Source organism: Ranitomeya variabilis, chromosome 6 (genome assembly GCF_051348905.1).
Source record: "Ranitomeya variabilis isolate aRanVar5 chromosome 6, aRanVar5.hap1, whole genome shotgun sequence".
NCBI lineage: Eukaryota > Metazoa > Chordata > Amphibia > Anura > Dendrobatidae > Ranitomeya > Ranitomeya variabilis.
Genome location: NC_135237.1, coordinates 513,741,549 through 513,762,324, shown reverse-complemented (window position 1 = coordinate 513,762,324; position 20,776 = coordinate 513,741,549). Strand labels below are relative to the sequence as shown.

Below are 20,776 nucleotides of genomic sequence, written 5' to 3'. Positions count from 1 at the left end.
CTATAATGCTGTATATCTGCCCCCAACCCGACCTGTAAGAGAAGAAAAATAACTTTTATTATACTCAAATGCGGGGCGGTCCGGTCCAATGGGCGTCACTGGTCTTGGTCTGGCGCCTCCCTTCTTCTTGCAATGCCGTCCTCCTTCATCATCCACACAGTCTTCTCGGCACAGCGCTCCTGCGCAGGCGTACTTATCTGCCCTGTGGAGGGCAGAGCAAAGTACTGCAGTGCGCATGTCTCTGTGAGGCACGGAGTAAATGGGTCATCCAGACATGGAGCATGCCATGATGCAATAGAAGGCATATGGTATAGCATACAGCAGACTTCCATGCCTACCAAATGATGGTTCTATACCATACTTGGACTACTAGGACAACCCCCTTCTCGATGTGAATGTTTGCCCACGTTAAAATAAAAACACCTATACTCACCTCCCATACCGGCGCCTTTGTCCCAGGGCTCTTGTGCGGTTGTTATGTCACGAGAGGCCTGGTGCCCAATCAGCACTGGCGTTACTGTCCCCATCTTCAGTCGTAGTGATCAACAGGAAGTGAGCAGCCACATACATTTGTAGACAGTGGGGATAAAAAGTATTTAGTCAGCCACCAATTGTGCAAGTTCTCCCACTTAAAATGATGAGAGAGGCCTGTAATTGACATCATAGGTAGACCACAACTATGAGAGTCAAAATGAGAAAACAAATCCAGAAAATCACCTTGTCTGATTTGGCAAGATTTATTTTGCAAATTATGTTGGAAAATAAGTATTTGGTCATTAACAAATGTTCATCTCAATATTTTGTTATATGTCCTTTCTTGGCAATGACAGAGGTCAAACATTTTCTGTAAGTCTTCACACGGTTGGCACTCACTGTTGGTGGTATGTTGGCCCATTCCTCCATGCAGATCTCCTCTAGAGCAGTGATGTTTTGGGCCTGTCGCTGGACAACACGGACTTTCAACTCCCTCCAAAGGTTTTCTATGGGGTTGAGATCTGGAGAAAGGCTAGGCCACTCCAGGACCTTCATATGCTTCTTATGAAGCCACTCCTTCATTGCCCTGATGGTGTGCTTGGGATCATTATCATGCTGAAAGACCCATCCACATTTCATCTTCAATGCCCTTGCTCATAGAAGGAGGTTTGCATTCAAAATCTCACGATACATGGCCCCATTCATTCTTTCATGGACACGGATCAGTCATCCTGATCCCTTTGCAGAGAAACAGCCCCAAAGCATGATGTTGCCACCCCCATGCTTCACAGTTGGTATGGTGTTCTTTGGATGCAACTCAGCATTCTGTCTCCTCCAAACATGACGAGTTTTGTTTCTACCAAACAGTTCTACTTTGGTTTCATGAGACCATATAACATTCTACCAATACTCTTCTGGATAATCCAAATGCTCTCTAGCAAACTTCAGATGGGCCCGGACATGTACTGGCTTAAGCAGGGGGACACGTCTGGCACTGCAGGAACTGAGTCCCCCCGTGTGGTTCTGGGATTTTTGCTCACCATTCTTGTGATCATTTTGCGTGGAGCCCCAGATTGAGGAAGATTATCAGTGGTCTTGTATGTCTTCTATTTTCTAATTATTGCTCCCGCAGTTGATTTCATCACACCAAGCTGCTTGCCTATTGCAGATTCAGTCTTCCCAGCCTTGTGCAGGGCTACAAATTTTTTTTCTGGTGTCCTTCGACAGCTCTTTGGTCTTCAACATAGTGGGGTGTGGAGTGTGACTGTTTGAGGTTGTGGACAGCTGTCTTTTATACTGATAAGTTCAAACAGGTGCAATTACTACAGGTAATGAATGGAGGACAGAGAAGCCTCTTAGGCTACTTTCACACATCATGTTTTTTCCATCAGGCACAATCTGGAGAGTTTTTTAAAAAAATGATCTTTTTTTTTTTTTACGCCGGATCCGTTTTTTTCTCATAGAGTTGTATTAGCGCCGGATTGCGCCTGATGTCCCAACGTTTCATCCGTTTTTTGCCGGATCCGTCCAAAATTTTTTTCCGTCGGATGGAGAAAATGTCCAGACGAACGTTTTTTTCTGTCCAGCGGAAAACCGCACAGCGACTAATCCGGCCAAAAACGTATGAAACTGATATGTGAAATGAAGAATCCGTCCACCGAATCCAGTTTTCCATGCATTCTCCATTCAAATCTCTCTTTTTCTCTCTCTCTCTTTTTCTCTCACTGTCTCTCTATTTCTCTTTCTCTCTTTTTCTCTCTCTCTTTCTCTCTCTCTCTTTTTTCCCGGGTGAAATACAAAAAACCGGATCCAGCAGGACACCAGATCCGTCGCATCAGTTTTTCACTATTTGCGACGGATCCAATTTTTTACAAATTGCCCGGATTGTGCCTGAAGGGGAAAAAACTGATGTGTGAAAGTAGCCTAAAAGAAGAAGTTACAGGTCCGTGAGAGCCAGAAATCTTGCATGTTTTTAGCTGCCTCATCACTGCACAGTGTGTACACCGCTGCGCTACTATATGTACAAGGGCCCTATTATGTTTGGAGACCTTGGGGACCCTTTTTAGACATAGACTGTGTCCTCGGTGATGCCAGCCATAGACTGCTAAGCAACTGGCAACAGTAGTCACCATTTACAAGGAGCTTCCAATCCTATATAATCACAGCACAAAAGAGTTTAACCATATTTGTCATGGAGCAGGTGTGTATGTGTTATACAGCCGGCACCTGCCACTGTCAGCAGCAATTGGAGCTAGCTTGGATTGCTGCTGCTTAACTAGTCTTTTGACATTTGCCTATAAGTGATGCAGTCCTGCTGGGGCGTGCTTCACTGCCCCTCAACCCCTCTGTACGGAGTTGTCGCAGGGTGCAAATGGACTGTTTTTGCAGCTGAAGGCCCCTTTAGATAACTTCTTGGTGCTCTTGTCAAGCCAGAGGTTGGGCTTCATAACAGACTGATATTTTGTTATATGTTGCAATACTAAAATAGTGTGATATATAGCACAAGTGATCAAATGATCGTAGGATGAAGAAACCCCCAAAAATGGGTTGTATTGTAAAGGCTTGTAAAATCAAGCAACATTGTAATTTACCCTCATTAAAAATAATTTCCATTCTCAGAAATGTTATTTTTTTTTATAGTTTTCTGTTCATTGCCTAGGTTACTGGCTACTTCTGCAGTCTATCAGCGGTGGCCAGTCTCGTATGCAGCTTGGAAGCATTGCTCTGGATCTGGCCATGCTCCTCCAATGCTGCAGTGGTAAAACAGCCTCTGCTTGCCACATCGGCAAGCGCACAGTTCCGACCAACGACTCAGCAATTCAACTAGGCTGCACTGTCAATCATCAGGAGCACACAGCCCCTCGGGAAGCAAGATGCCAGAAAGCGCACCTGAAGACAGAATATGTGACAAACCCTTCAATGGGTTAAAGTGAGCTGTTTTACTGATCTCACCTGCACATGGGCAGTGCCTACAAGATCAATATGATGGCAATGAATGTCAGGAGGTGGCGACTGTCAATGGCCCATGACGTACGTTATCTTAGAGTGCGGAAGGGGTTAATCTATGACTATGCCATACACCAGTCACACATCTGTGATCATCATATTAGTGCGACAATCAATGTGTAGCGTATTCCCGCACTCACTGACAGCCAGCAAAGATATGTACAAGCCTGTTATGATCTGGTGGCCTAAGAGCAGCATGAGACGTACTCTGGAGAAGGTGGTACCTGTACTGACCGCAGACCCTGAACTTAACACAACAACTAGAAGTAGCCGTGGAATGTACCTAGCGCTCCCTAGACATCTCGACACAGCCGGAGGACTAATTACCCCTAGAGATAGAAAAGGGAAAACTATCTTGCCTCAGAGAAAATCCCCAAAAGATAGGCAGCCCCCCACAAATATTGACTGTGAGAGGAGAGGGAAAAAACATACACAGACGGAAATGAGAATTTAGCAAAGGAGGCCACTTCTAGCTAAACAGAAAGGATAGGACAGAGTACTATGCGGTCAGTATTAAAACACTAGAAAATATCCACCACAGAAAATACAAAATCTCCACAGCTAACTAAAGATATGGAGGGTATATCTGCATCTCCAGAGATACCAGCTTGGCTAAACAAATCCTTATACAGACCAAGCTGGACAAGACAAAAACATGGAAAAGAACTGAACAATAAGTCCACAGCATGTGGACAGCAAAATCAAGGCCAGAACTTAGCTTTGTTGAAATGAACTGCAAAGCGGAAGAGACCAGGCAGGCATGTGAATCCTCCAGGAACCATGGACAACTGGCACTGACTAAAGGGTGAAGCAAGATTAAATGGCCCAGTCAAAATTGCAAAAAGTGAACACACCTGATAACTGCTGCGATTCAGAGACAGCAGCGCTACCACTTACAACCACCGGAGGGAACCCAAGAGCAGAATTCACAACACAAGCCCGAGAAACTGAAATGCAAAAATGGCAAAATAGAAAATCTCAGTGAAGAAACTATTTACTGAAGTCAGAGAAACCTTCTATTATGTAATTTCTGCCGGCCGTCAGGGAGCGATGGGCCTGAATGTTCTAGAATATGATAAGAAACCAATGTGTTAATTATGAACATGGCTCATCCACCGGCAGATTATTGAATCAATAACGTATTAAACTCCCCTCGATTTAAAATTTCCCATTATTAAGTAATTTCTCATGAACCTAAAATATATCATATCAGCGAAAATGACTCAAGATAACTGAGCCTGCCCTGAAAATGTCACTTTCTGATAGAAGAGTGATCATTCAGACTGGAGATGTTATTACAGGATGAAGAGAGGGCAATGAGATGACAATGTGTGTGATTCGGTGGTGACCACCGGTACTCCGCTCATTAGATGGGAGGTACACTTTACTATATATTTTAAACACCAGATGAAGCCATAATAACTCTGAAAATATCATAAGTTTCCATTGCATCATTTTTTTAAGGGAATGTAATTGCAAGTCATATCCATTTATTTTTTTATCTACAGTGAATGTGATCTATAATGCTGGGACAACGTCACTGATGCTTTGGTCGCTCTTCAGAATATACACATTGTTAGGAATACTTCTACGGCCTGTTGCAGAGCTTCTTCTCTTTTTTCTATTTCGTGTGTGACAATTATTTATTAGCTGATGTTGGAGAGTTTGTGACTTTTTTCTATTGTTCTAAGGCTGGGGCTGCGCCTCTACACAAGTAAAAGTTCGCCGTATGCCGCTGCTACAGGTAAATGGGGTCACATTGTGTCCCGCAAGTTTAGAAAAATCCAAGAGGATCAGACTTTGTTGTGACCTTCTCGGTGCTGTACCCTGCAGGTCACAGTGAGACCCCATTCACCAGTTTTGGACAGTAACATGGCAGTGGCATACCGCAATCTTTGGCTGCAAGACCTGCGTTGTGTCCAAAGTCATCCTATAATCCTGGCCCGTATTACTTTTATAACCGCAGCCGCAAAAGACCATTAACCTTGTGCTTACCCTCTTTTTTTTCTGTCCTCCAGGCTCGATCTTTTCAGAACAAAGTTCATGTAGCTGCTCTTCCTGCCTTCAATGTCACAGTAAGTATTTGAATGACTTATTTTATTTAGGAATATTAAATGTAACCTGTCAGGTCCTTTAAGCCCCCCAAGCCGCCATCATTAGATTATATATCCCTATTGCTGCATTTTAATACAGCCCTATGTGTTCTGAACAAACATTCACATCCATGATAAAAACAATGTTAAGAGCGAGATGTAGGGTGGTAAAGAGCTATGTAGAGCTTTGTGGGTGAGAGCGATAAGTGTATATTGTATTCTGATGGGCAACCAGTGCAATGACTGGCATAGGGTGGAGGCATCGATGTAGTAGCTGGAAAGAAAAACGACCCTGAGTGCTGCATTCAGGATAGATTGGAGAGGGGAATGTGAAACAAATTTTGAGGGAGACCGTTCTAGTAGAGAGTTGTTGAAATCCAGCCAAGAATCAATCAGAGCAACAGTAGAGGTACCTTCACATTAAGCGACGCTGCAGCGATATCGACAACGATGCCGATCGCTGCAGCGTCGCTGTGTGGTCGCTGGAGAGCTGTCACACAGACAGCTCTCCAGCGACCAACGATGCCGAAGTCCCTGGTAACCAGGGTAAACATCGGGTTACTAAGCGCAGGGCCGCTCTTAGTAACCCGATGTTTACCCTGGTTACCAGTGTAAATGTAAAAAAAACAAACACTACATACTTACATTGCCGTGTCTGTCGCGTCCCCCGGCGTCAGCTTCCCTGCACTGTGTAAGCGCCGGCCCTAAGCACAGCGGTGACGTCACCGCTGTGCTTTGCTTTACGGCCGGCACTGACACATTCAGTGCAGGAAGCTCTGAGCAGCAGCGCGGACGCCGGGGGACGTGACAGACATCAGAGGGTGAGTATGTAGTGTTTTTTTTTTTTACTTTTACAATGGTAACCAGGGTAAATATCGGGTTACTAAGCGCGGCCCTGCGCTTAGTAACCCGATATTTACCCTGGTTACCAGTGTAAAACATCGCTGGCATCGTTGCTTTTGCTGTCAAACACAACGATAGACGCCTATCTGACGACCAAATAAAGTTCTGGACTTTCAGCAACGACCAGCGATATCACAGCGGGATCCAGATCGCTGCTGCGTGTCAAACACAACGATATCGCTATCCAGGACGCTGCAACGTCACGGATCGGTGTCGTTCTCGTTGCAAAGTTGTTTAGTGTGAAGGTACCTTAAGTTTTCACAGAGTCAAAGGTTAAAATGGCAGATGCTAGAGATGTTTTCAAGGGACAGATGGCATGAGCGAGCGATTGATTAGCTATAGGGAGTTAAGGAAAGATCAGAGTCAAGTATAATCCCAAGACAGCGGGGGTGCTGCTTGAGAGTTATGTGAGAACGATACAAGGAAATGGCAATATCATGTACAGGTAGGCTAGTAGAGGTAGGAAACACAAGAAGTTTAGTTTTGGAGAGATTCCGTTTAAAGGGAACCTGTCACCAGGTTTGACTGATATGAGATATGGCCATCACCTTTCAGGGCTGATATACAGCATTCTATAATGTTGTATATTTGCCCCCAACCCGACCTGAAAGATAAGAAAAAGAGCTTTTATTATACTCAGCTGCGGGGTGGTCCAGTCCGAGGGGCATCGCTCTTCTTGGTCCGGCGCCTCCCTTCTTGTAATGCTGTCCTCCTTCTTGCTTCATGTGGATGACTCTTCCCTACGTCATCTACACATTCTCCCCAGCATCGCGCTCCTGCGCTGGCTTACTTCTCTGCCCTGACCTGCAAAGTACTGCAGTGTGCAGATGCCGGGAAAGGTCAAAGAGCCCCGGAGCATGACACATGTGCAGAGCTATGTGTGTGTCTCCATGGTTACAGACTACAAACAAGTCTTGCGTAGTCAGATTCTGCAGTCTTCTGCTACTATTTATCCCTCATTTTTACTCTCTGTAGGTTAGAAGGTCAGATAAACAGGAATGGCACCCTGCAGGATTACACTATACTGTACAGGGTTTATTTGCTTTTGAATTGTAACCATGGTGACACATAGGTCTTCTTAGGAGCTGCGGCCACAAGGCAGTAGGATTTTATTAATCAAGATTATTTGCTATGTTGTTTTATTTTAGATACACTAAAGTGATAATATTCATTATAAAAGCATCTGCAGCATTTCCTCTCTACTATTTTTTTATTGCTGCATGACAGTGAATAAAGTACAGACTCCAAATCCGTGAATAATTTTTATAATCGCTTGTCAGAGGTGGATAATTATACAGAGATGAGTGGTTCTAACTATGTGCTTCTCCACTCTCCCTGCAGCCAAGGTCTGTCGACGATTGTCATTTGCCACCCACTAACTGGCATATAGTCATCCCAACTCTCCTTTAAAAAGAGGTTCATCAGCAGCTGCAATGTATAATATATAGTGCTTTACCTGAGCTGCTGCAGAACATCATAATACCTACCTTAAGACTCTGCACTCATTCTAAAGGAAGAAGTAATCCATATCCGTGACCAGGAGGTCTCTCATTTTGGGGGAAAAAAGAGGTTCTGCAGCAGTTTAGGTTAATATTTAGAGATAATAGACCTTTACTATAAAGTATGAATATCAGAACTCATTTGTGAATTAATTGACTTCTGAAAACGCACTTAGTCTGCCGCTGGTGCAGTAGTGATCTCAGTGATTTCACCCATCCACAACCTGTAGCACCCAGGTATCGCTGCAACCTCCCTCGCCCTATAGTCACACCCCGATCGATTGACCTAATATTCTTCACTGTACAGTAGAGCGGGGGGAGTATAAAATCCTTGATATCTCCAATCTCCCCAGGTCATTCGGTATCTACTAATGAATGAATCTTGTCTAATCTTCCAGGTTCCCTTGGACGGGTATTTAAAAAGACTCCGAAAATCAGACTTCAATATATTTCATCCTAGCTTACAAAGGCGCGATCCCTGGCTGCCATTGTCTTTATATATTCAGTCCTGGAGGAAAATTTATTAAAATTATATTTTTCTATCAAATTTGCCTTTTTATTTATTGAAAGAAAAAAGGGTTTCTTCTCCTCTGCCATAAGGATTACAAGCTGTATTGTTCAGCAGTGCATTACCTCCTCCAGCCGATCTGGTGGCGGAGGGATGGCTTTGTGAGCTGTTCGAGCATAAAGGGGGTTATCCAATCACTTACTATTAACATTGCTCACTAATAGATGCACTTTGTAGGTATCTTGCATGCATCCTGTTCTAACTAATTGGACATGTTCTCAATACTTGATAGACATTGTTATAGAAGACCTTTGTCACATCGACCAAATATTACAAATATTTATGGATGTGACGTGACTGTGGTTAAAGGGAGCCTGTCAGGTGTCTCATGCTTACCGAAACATTGACCCCGCGAATCAGAAGCTGTCTTAGCTGCTTTGGACTTAAAGAAGTTGTCCACTACTATAAAGTTTTGTTTTTTTTTTCATAAATCTTGCTATTATGGGCCACTGAAAACATCTACTGTGTTTATTTTAACAATATTACCTGTTATCATGCTGTAGCAGCACATCTTCAGTGCTGGATTCAGCTCTCATGGGGTTAATCGACTACTTCCTTATTGTGCCCTAATACTACAAGTTCCATGATGCATTGCACTGTCCTCTAAGCCCGAACTTAGCACACCCACTCCAAAACACACCCAACCCCTCCCTCCTCTCTGTTCAGGCTGATGAGGAGAGGTCACATCTTGGTCACAAGCTGTAAAGCAGCACCAAGAACTGCACAACCATGGTGATCAAGCTTTTAGCTTTTTTTCTTTCTCATCTATTTCATAGTATATATAGTTTAGTATACATATGATATACTGTAAAGAGATCCTACTGCGTATATGTCTTAGATATGTAAATTACACAGTACATGTGTGGTTATATGTGTCCATCTACATACGCTTGTGTGCATGTATATATATTATGTGTGTTCTTATTTTACACTATTTGTGCTCATATACAGGAGAGGCCCCAGTTTCAGAAACAATATATGGGCCATTTGCAGAAATAACAGCTCATCCTAAGTCACAATTCCACCTGCTTTCGAGGTAGAAATGGCCCCCATTGCATTTTAGCTGCACAGATTGCACCAATATGCGATCACACCTTTTATATACACACCAATATATACTTCTATGTGTATGTATGGAATAAATTATTTATTCATATACATACACTTTAATATTTTGTTGCAGGGATATATACATACATATAGAACTTTGAAGGGTTTGTCCACTATTCTAACAACCCCCTCTCAGTCTGTATGTTTACTAGATTCCAGTGCCTGCACGTTCCAATAGTGTCGGCGCGGTGTCTCGCAGCGATTGTACCTGTGGTCAATCAGTGGCCGCATCACTCTCACCACCTTCTAAGCAAACTCTTATATCTGTAGGAAGTGAGTGTTGCTGCATTTTTATTAAGAATTACCAAATGTAAGCCACTTCTTCCTAAGGCGAAGACAGTGAAGCAGCCACTGATTGTCCACAGGGTTCACATAATGACACTGACACAAATTCTCCGTGAGAGAAACCGTGGTGACAACATTGGGAGTATTCAAATCACATCCTTGTATTCACTCTCTGAGTGTAATATGAGTAACCAAAAATCTGCATTCACACTGAGAAATTACAGATTTGTAGACTGTAGTCTACACTGTGCATTTTATAGATTCAAAACAGTTTTAGTATCATATATTAAAGGGATTGTTCAGTACTTGTCCATTACTTTATATTTATGGTCTTTACTTTGGTTATGTCATCACTGGGATTGCGATAACCATATCTTCCACCCTCACCGATGATGCGTTTTTATAGAAAAAAAACTGAAAAAACACCCACCACCATCAGGGTGATAAAGGGATCCAAACCCTAACCCTACCCCTAACCTCACCCCTAACCGTTTAATGAACATTTTCTGACAGTCATAGTGCCACGATATTTCAGTGCCACGTATATAAGTGCCACGTATGTAAGTGCCACGTGCCATGTATATAAGTGCCACGTATGTAAGTGCCACGTATTTCAGTGCCACGTATTTCAGTGCCACGTATTTCAGTGCCACGTATTTCAGTGCCACGTATTTAAGTGCCACGTACCACGTATGTAAGTGCCACATATGTAAGTGCCACGTATGTAAGTGCCACGGATTTCAGTGCCACGGATTTCAGTGCCACGGATTTAAGTGCCACGGATTTAAGTGCCACGGATTTAAGTGCCACGTGCCACGTATGTAAGTGCCACGTATGTAAGTGCCACGTGACACGTATTTCAGTGCCACGGATTTAAGTGCCACCTATTTCAGTGCCACGTATATAAGTGCCACGTATATAAGTGCCACGTGCCACGTATTTAAGTGCCATGTATGCAAGTGTGATGTATGTAAGTGCCACGGATTTAAGTGCCACCTATGTAAGTGCCACGTATTTCAGTGCCACGTGCCACATATTTCAGTGCCACGTATGTAAGTGCCACGTGCCACGTATTTCAGTGCCACGTATTAAAGTGCCATGTATTTCAGTCCCACTCCCGTGTAGCGGTGGGATATGGAGTAATAAGGGGTTAATGTCACCTTGCTATTGTAAGGTGACATTAAGCCGGGTTAATAACGGAGAGGCGTCAATAAGACGCCTATCCATTATTAGTCCAATAGTAAGAAAGGGTTAATGAAACACACACACATTAGGAAAAAGTATTTTAATATTCTTCATTTAACCATACTTACCATACTCCAGCACCTGCAAAAAAGTAAAATAATAAACCGTATACTACCTGTCCGCCGTAGTCCAATTAATAACGAGTGTCCCACGACGATCTCCCCTATAGAACAGTGACATCGGGTGATGTCACTGCTCTATAGGACCCTCAGTGACACACTGACAGGAGACAATGGCTCCTGCAGTGCATCACTGAGAGGTTACTATAGTTCACTGGTCTCACTTTATGGCAAAAAGCTGCGTGGGAACTTTCTCATACAGCATGCCATAAAGTGAGACTAGGGACTATTTTCTCACAGGGGTGTAGGAATACATTGTGGGGAATACATTGTGGAAGGATACCTTCCTCCCCTCATTGTGTTCCTGGAGCCCCTGGAGAGTGGTTGCATCAGCAGAGGCTCCTGCTCTCCACGGGAGATCGTCGTGGGACACTCGTTTTAATTGGATTTCTGCGGATCAGGGAGTATAGTGTTTGTTTATTATTTTAATATTTTTTTACAGATGACAATGGCTTCGGGGGTCAAAGTGACAAGTGATGGTGAGTATGTACTCTATGTTATATGTACTGTATGTCTGTTGTATGTACGTACTGTATGTGGCATGTTTCATGTCGCATGTCACATGTTGCATGTCGTCGCATGGTGCATGTCGTCGCATGGCGCATGTTGACGCATGGTGCATGTTGATGCATGGTGCATGTCGACGCATGGTGCATGTCGATGCATGGTGCATGTCGATGCATGGTGCATGTCGTCGCATGGTGCATGTCGCATGTTGACGCATGTGCATGTCGTCGCATGGTGCATGTCGCATGTCACATGGTGCATGTCGTCGCATGGTGCATGTCGCTGCATGGTGCATGTCGCATGGTGCATGTCGCTGCATGGTGCATGTCGTCGCATGGTGCATGTGTCGCATGGTGCATGTCGCTGCATGGTGCATGTCGTCGCATGGTGCATGTCGCTGCATGGTGCATGTCGTCGCATGGTGCATGTCGCCGCATGGTGCATGTCGCCGCATGGTGCATGTCGTCGCATGGTGCATGTCGTCGCATGGTGCATGTCGTCGCATGGTGCATGTCGTCGCATGGTGCATGTCGCCGCATGGTGCATGTCGCCGCATGGTGCATGTCGCCGCATGGTGCATGTCGCCGCATGGTGCATGTCGCCGCATGGTGCATGTCGTCGCATGGTGCATGTCGTCGCATGGTGTGTATGTATGTATGTATGTATGTATGTACTGTGTTTTTTTTTTTTTTTTAACATTCAACACATGATTAGCCGGATGATGGGACTACTACTGTCCCATCATTGGCTAATGTGTCACTCACTGTCAGTGTAGCAGGCAGAGCCCGATGGGACTTGTAGTCCTATCGGACGATGCCTGCACACGCACACACAGCGCCGACGCACACACAGCGCCGGCACACACACACACGCACAGCGCCGGCGGGCAGAAGCACCGGCGGTCACAAGCACCGGCGCCGGCGGGCACAAGCACCGGCACCGGCGGGCAGAAACGCCGGCGGGCACAAGCACCGGCAGACCCCCGGCGACCGAAGCACAGCCCAGCCACACATCATGATCCCAGCAGTGAGCACACACACAGCCCCGCCCGCCCCCAGCACAGCCCTGCAGGCAGCCCCCAGCACCGCCCACAGCCCAGTCACTCTTGCTGAGTGACTGCTGACTGTGGGGGCTGGTCACGCCTGCTACTGACGTCACGTCAATTTTCAGAGCCTGGAAATTGACGTGACGTCGGCGGAAATGAGCGGCGGCTGCAGTCTGGGGGTCATGTGACCCGGACTCAGCAGGAGGAATAGCGCCGCTCACAGGCGAAAACGTCAACAGAAGGTAATGGCACAATTCATTAGGGGCCCCGGGGGGGTACATTGGGGGGAAATTGAAAGTAGTGGACAACCCCTTTAAGCTCTAGCAATCAAACGCTGTTGAATGGCAACCTAAGAGACTTTGCACAACTTTTTGGGTTTCAGGGACACATTCCTGGCAACATATCTACAATATCACCACATTTTAACCTCGTATAGCACGAGAAAATTAGGCAGAAGCTCAGGCTGTCTATATTTTATGGTGGAACCCTCAACTCAGCTGCCATTGCCTGTTGGCGCGGAGACCACAGCATGGTTTTCATTCCATATCTGGATCGTTCAAAACAGTTGCGCAGTGTAAACAAATGTGGCTCCAAGTATTACATATGCACTCCTCCCGTTCAATGCTATCGCAAATGTCTGGACCATTAATCAATGGTGCAAACTGATTTCAGCGTAAGCAGACTGGACTGGAGAGGGACCGACCTCTAGGACATCTACTTGCCCTCAAAATGGAGCATCTGCTTCTTGCACAGCAGCACTGAAAGCCATTGCTGTAGTTCCCTGCACAGCTGGGTAGATAAAGATTATTGTGCAAGGAAAACGGGGTCCATTCATACATCTGTTCTACACAATGGTGCCGTGTCCATTTTTTTCCTGGAACATCACACAGACATTGAGATTGTGCACTCAACTCGTTGGGTTGAGCAATTAATAAATATTCACTCTCTAGTTGCCTACTCCTGGCCTAATGGATATTGATCAGGTGCGCACCAAAGAAATACACCACACAGTCGGATGTAAACTCTCCTTGATCAATCTATGGCTCAGCTCCAAGGGGCTTTATTCAGTTAGAACACAAGTTTATATATCTCCTCTAAGGGGGCTCGGTTAGCTCTAAAATGGGAGTGATCGGATGTATTCCATGGGTTAGTGGATTGGGCAATGAGCAAGTCCATGGGCGGATCCATGAGGTCATCAGGGTGGGTTGGTCCATGAGGTCATCAGGGTGGGCGTCACTGGGTGGATCCATGAGGTCATCAGGGTGGGCGTCATCTTGGATATCAGCACATGGTATGCTGATACAGGAAATGGCAGCCATCTTTAGGGTCTCACTTTGATCTGAGAAAACTTATGTAAGGTTAAACAATACACGTTATGGGTCACTTCTCTCAACCTCTTATGTCTTGAGGTTCATTAAGTATTTGATCTTATGGCTCTCCTCAACAAACTTTAAATCGGTCAAGTGGTGTCCGAAGTTTTGACAGATAGCACTCATACCCATGATACTCTTTTTTTTCTCAGACCACTCACAGCATGCACGACTTGCCTCCGAGAATTGGATGCCACTTTCTCATTCAACTCTATGGGTTCGTGAAAGAAATCAGATGACATTAGAGTGAGGTCCAAAAGGAGAAGATGGAGAAACTTAAAAAAAAATAAAAAATGATTCCGTGTCTCCGGTCCGTGGGACTGAGGGCTTGTCCTGTTCTCATCAGTTTTCAGATCAGACTCTGCCTTGAAAGTCTATTAAGATCTATCTAAAAGGTATGAAAAATGGCAAATTTATGGTGAAGAGAAACAGTCACCGCTCTGATCAGTGTCTGGGTGGCTGAGGTTGGTGCTGCCCAAAAAGTTGATCATCAGCAATTTAAGAAACTGACAGACCTCATGGATGGAGAGGTTACGTCTGTACTAGAAAAGATGGGCAGCTATAACTGTATTGGTCACTGACATTTTTTTCAGGTTTATTAATAGTGATGAGTGAATATACTCGTTGCTCAGGTTTTCCCCGAACACGCTCGGGTGATCTCCGAGTATTTGTTAGTGTTCAGAGATTTGGTTTTCATCGCCTCAGCTGAATGATTTACAGCTATTAGCCAGCCTGAGTACATGTGGGGATTCTCTAGCAACCAGGCAACCCCCACATGTACTCAGGCTGGCTAGTAGCTGTAAATCATTCAGCTGAGGCGATGAAAACTAAATCTCCGAGCAGTCATAAATACTCGGAGATCACCGGAGCGTGCTCAGGAAAACCCGAGCAACGAGTACACTCGCTCATCACTATTTATTAACCTTTTTGGATTGACTGACAGCTCACTAGTTGTTCAATAATATAATTAATTACCAAAAATACAAATTGCCTAATATTTGTGCGCACAGTGTGAAATAATGATGTCACGGTCATTTCTTTATGCTTTCTTAATCCACACAAAACTGATGCCTGTCAGTTAACATGGGAATTATGGCATCATGGTATTCTGCCCGTACAACAATTCTTAATACGTTCACGCACATCCGCAAGACAATACATGAGAATTTCACATTACCAAGAATAAAACATAATACAGGAAAAATTATTCAGGAATTTTACGTATCCTGCCCACATGTGTCCTTCAAGATGAAATCCTCCAGTACAGCCAAGGTTGCCGAAGGCATCAAAGGACGTCAAGATTACTGGTCTTCATAAAGCCTCGATCATTATGTCGGCTCCATTATCATAAAGACAGGGAAGAAAGTTTACTGAACTCTTGTTTTAGGAGTTTTTATTTAAGACTTCTGTGCATAATAAATACTTACCGGTAGATGAAGTGTCAGTGTTTCGCCCTATTTTCAATTTATTACATCATTTACAGAATGCCAGCACATCCGTGTGAATATCTATTACCTATCTATAGTATATATCTACAGTATCTATCTATCTCTTTATCTTTCTTCTATTCTCTCTTTATCGATTTATTATCTATATTGATTATCTATTATCTATTATATCTATTATCTATTATCTAAATCTATGTATTATCTATTATATCTATAATCTATCATCTATCTATTTATATCTATTAGATAGATGCCATCCCCAATTTTCACGGACTGTCAGAATGGAGGAGGTCGAGACTTTTTTTTTTTTAATTTCTCCATATACAATAAAATCAGATGATACTTGTAATACACTCTGATCAGAATAACCTGTCTGATTTTCTCGGATGGTCTGAATGAAGCTTTAGAATAAAAATAGAATTAATTAATTGGCTTATAATTGGGGTCAGGTTTTCATCATGGCGCTCCTTATTATACCAGAAAAAAAAATAGCGCTGCATGCTACGGTATATGTCCGTCATTTTTATCGGATCTCTGTGATGCAGTCTCAACATGGATAACCTGCAGCCTTTTGTTTTTTATCACTTTAAATCCAAAACGGCAGTGGTAAACTGGAGATATACCATATAGATTTATATAATATGTTCCTATTAGTTTAATCTCAGCCCTGCAGATGGGATGGCTCTCCAGTAACGCGGATGATGCCATGCTTGCTGATCAAGGCCATTAGTAATAGTCCGTGTATTCTGAAGCCATGCCAGCGCTGTGCTGTGGCCTGGTAAATGCTGATTTGTTAAAAAAAAAAGTGTTGTTTTAATAAAAAGACAACAAACAAATGCAATGCACAGCACATCTTCAAGATTTCCATTTAATTGGCTACCTGGAGTACAAAAAGATAAAGCCAGAACATTGCACGGGCTGAAGCTTTGCGTTTCAAAGGAAGATTCTTCCACTAAAGTGTCCTATATATTAGAATCCTGATGACACTGACTGTTGAATAACTCTTCTGTTGAAGGGCACCTATCATTTTATTTAATATGTAACACATTCCTAACACAGCCAGCAGATCGGTGGGTGTCCAGGTCATGAGACCTGCTGCAATCACTCAAATACCGACTCTGTAGCTCTCAGGCAGAAGCATGGAGCTCCATCACCAGCGTTCATAGAGTATGGATACTCTGTTAGGAAGCCATGTCGTTGATTCCGTAATTTTGCCATGCACAAAAACTTGCACAACTAAAAAATGTCATAAACACACAAAGAAATAAGCACCACCGCAGCTACTATAAAAGTGACACTACAGCAGGCTAAAGAGTGTCAGCCTACAACCCAAATGATGTACAAATAAGAATCAGTATACAAATATATACCCCCTGCGTAATACAGGGTGTGCCATTTATATGGTGTATCATGGGCGGGCCATTTATAAAGTTGGATCCAAAATGGCCGACTTCAAAATGGCCTCCATGGTCACCACCCATCTTGAAAATGTTTCCCTCTCCCATATACTAATGTGCCACAAACAGGAAGTTGATATCACCAACCATTCCCATTTTATTTAGGTATATCGGTATAAATGGCCCACCCTATAGTCAAAACAAAACGCCCATGCATCACATAATTGCATGAATATAAGATACCAACTACCATGTGGAGACCAACTAATGGCTCAGTGACCACCTTAGTGAGTCAAGAATGGTGTCCTTGGGTTGAAGTGTAATGAGAGGGCACTTAGGATTCAGGTACGATCAGAATTACTATGTCACCATAATTTAACCCACAACCTAAAACCACTAAGATTAAGGGAAGAATTAGAAGGCCATATAACTTGGACAAGGATTGCATCGCAATGCTCGGACTGACCATCGACTCGCCGAACTCGAGCGTGACAGCATGTACAGTATATCTATACCGTTGTCATGCTTGGGTCGGTAGAGCCGACAGCCAGTCCGAGCATTGCTTTTTGACCCTTGTCCGAGTTATATGGCAGTCTGACGCTTCCCTAAGACTAAGATTATTGCATTGAGCCATTGGTTGTGCTCCACATGAGTCAGTATCTCATACTCATGCAATTAGGTGATGCACGTAGGGTTTTTTTCTTTGGGCTATTGCAGAGGAGATATATTTTTATATCGATTCTTCATTGTACAACTAAAAAATGATTGACCATCTAACCCATCCACATCCTAAAATCAATTACTCTGAAAATCATACTACCATATAGTGTCCACATAACGCTGCCAATCAATGTCTAAACAATATAGTGCCAAACAGTGAAGGTGAGAGTTCCTGGTAGACCAGCTGAGTGTAAGTTTACATAATATACCCCCAATTGCTCCTGGAATCCAGTCCTTGGGGGACACCTAAAAAAATATAGTTCCCTTGCCCTATTTGCAACCCTAAAAAATAGACCATGGTGGAGAGTGTGTGTTAACATAAATGCCAAGAAGAAAAATTGGTAAACAAAAACTGAAAAAAAAGGAAAAAGTCTCATGCTTTTCTCAACTGCTACTAAATCTAATGCTAATTATCAGCCAATTTTAATAATTTCCATTCAATAACAAAAAAGTCTTAATTTAGTTTGCAGTAAAAAGAATATCTCAGCACGTTAGCAAGCTCCCAGTTCCAGACAATGCACTAGTAATGGGCTTTACTTTAGAAATTCTGAGAAAATCACAAGAACTGAGAGTGTAATGTGATAAGGAGTGAGCTGCGGCATTGTGAAGGTTGTCTTACAGTATGTATAAATCTTTTGATTCAATGCATAAAACTTTGACTTCGGTGATTTGTGGCACAGTGTGAAGATTGTGCACAGAACAGTGGGGTTTCTTGGCATTTGTTGCCTTTTCAATTTGGGGTGAATTATTATAGTGTGGATTACTATAGTGTACCTGTTGAATTATATGACTTTTCAGAGTAAGTTGTCCTGTGTGTACATGAAAAATAACATTATTTCGGGCGATTATATGACTTGTATCCCACATTTTTCACCAGTTTTCCTCTCTGCAAGCTCTATTTATTCTAGTTGTCACTGAGCTGGTGGGTGGAGACTTTCTTAGTCCAGTATAGAATTCCCATGCACCTTTGATGAGTATGTGCCACTCTGCAGGGTCTCCCACCAGGTCCAAAAACAGCAGCAAATCCAAACATCCGAGGCACCATCGAGATCCTTATAACAATCTAATCTTTATTCCAAAATATTTGAAATATAGCAGTGAGGAGACAAAGATAGAGCAATGTTTCGGCCACATGACTCAAGGCTCTAAGCTAGCACCAAGTACTTTACTAATCTGTCACCGAATGATATCCTCATTAAAGAACATTTTTAATAGAATCACCAGTCTACAGGTGTCCACTCTTTTTTTTAAATAAAAGCCCCTTGGTGATAGATTCTCTGTAACAAAGCTTCTACTAGTTTCTTGATATCATTTTAAGGTCTGCAATCCAGCACTGATGAATTTCTTAATGCTTAATGTATTCCTGGTGAGCCTTTGCCAACACTGTCTGACAATTTCTGTGTGTGTGTGTGTGTGTGTGTGTATATATATATATATATATATATATATATATATATATATATATATATATATATATTGCTTTCTCACCCCCCCGTGGGGTGTTTTTTTTTTCGTTTTTCATATCCTTCCTCATTCTCGGATCGTCTACCAGAGGCCTGGGAGTTTGAGGATTCTGATCAGGATCTTACTTGGCCCCAGTACTGCGCTTGGTTGGACAGAGAGTTCAGATGTTGCTCCTGGGATCTGTTGTTGCCATTCTTCTACAGGGTGGGCCATTTATATGGAAACACATAAATAAAATGGGAATGGTTGGTGATCTCAACTTCCTATTTGTGGCACATTAGTATATGGGAGGGGAAAAACTTTTCAAGATGGGTGGTGACCATGGTGGCCATTTTGAAGTCGGCCATTTTGGATCCACTTTATTTTTTCCAATGGGAAGAGGGTCATCTGACACATCAAACTTATTGGGAATTTCACAAGAAAAACAATGGTGTGCTTGGTTTTCATATAACTTTATTCTTTCATGAGTTATTTACAAGTTTCTCTTTGTTAACAGCCATTGACATGTCGCAGAGGTTAAGACGTGAGGAGCGGATAGAAATTGTGTTGATGTTTGGTGAACACAGTACTTGGGTCATTGTAGCAGATTTCAATGCAAGACACCCTACGCAAGAAAACGGTCACCATTCCCATTTGATTTAGGTGTATCCATATAAATGGCCCACCCAAAAAAGTTTGCTTCATAACTGAACATAATGTTCTGTGTAAACTGAGCGTCCTGTTCCAATTTTTGTTTTGCCCATTCTGCAAATTCTGGGCGCCGATCTGGCATCAGTCGAACATCCCTTTGGCGGATATTAGCTACTCACATATGGCAACCTTACAAAATCCAGCTGCTGCAGCATCTCAACGAGGATGACCCAGATCGGCGCGCTGAATTTGCAGAATGGGCAGGCCTGTCTAAAGTTTGATGAACACCTGGATGATTCTGTGAGTGATTGGGAGAAGGTGCTGTGGCGAAACGGCCATCGTCCGTCTTTCACCTCCCCCAGCATTCCTCTCACGTCCTGCTTATCCTCTTTGTTGTCCATGGCACAAAAGTGAAATAAAGGACATGTAATCTTTTCACTTCAGTTGGTGAGTGCTGCATTTTTTTCTTCATGAATCATTTGGACATTTGTGTTTTTTTTCATGCAAGCACCCGTTATTAGCTGAATACCTATACCGCAAAAAGTTCAGATAAATAGCCCTGTCTGTCTACAGTGGTGATTTGTGGTTCCCTAGTTGCCGTTCATTTTTTCTTTTGTTGGACTACATATTTTTGGTTTTGCATTTTGATTTTTTGCTCCCCATCTTCCCAGAGCCATAACTTTTTTATTTTTTGGTCAAAATGGCCAAGTAAGGGCTTGTGTTTTTGTGGGCCGAGTTGTAATTTTGAACGGAACAATCGGTTTTACCATGTCATGTAATAGAAAACGGGAAAAAAATTCCAAGTGCGGTGAAATTGCAAAAAAAGTGCAATCCCACACTTGTGTTTTGTTTGGCTTTTTTACTAGGTTCACTAAATGCTAAAACTGACCTGC

General features: G+C 43.2%; 1 protein-coding gene across 4 annotated transcripts in view; it reads left to right on the top strand.

Annotated features, from left to right (window-relative positions):
- The window catches only part of NDUFAF6 (NADH:ubiquinone oxidoreductase complex assembly factor 6), a 66,808-nt gene extending 58,291 nt beyond the window's left edge, over window positions 1-8,517 (top strand). For 3 of the 4 annotated variants that reach the window (XM_077270940.1, XM_077270943.1, XM_077270941.1), the window contains 2 exons: window positions 5,499-5,555; window positions 8,374-8,516. In XM_077270940.1, coding sequence (XP_077127055.1) covers window positions 5,499-5,555; window positions 8,374-8,502 — 186 coding nt within the window. In that variant the 3' untranslated portion in view covers window positions 8,503-8,516. Of the gene's footprint in view, window positions 1-5,498; window positions 5,556-8,373 lie in introns of all 4 variants that reach the window. The other variant, XR_013217068.1, reaches the window with a different exon arrangement.
- Window positions 8,518-20,776: the final 12,259 nt, after the last annotated feature.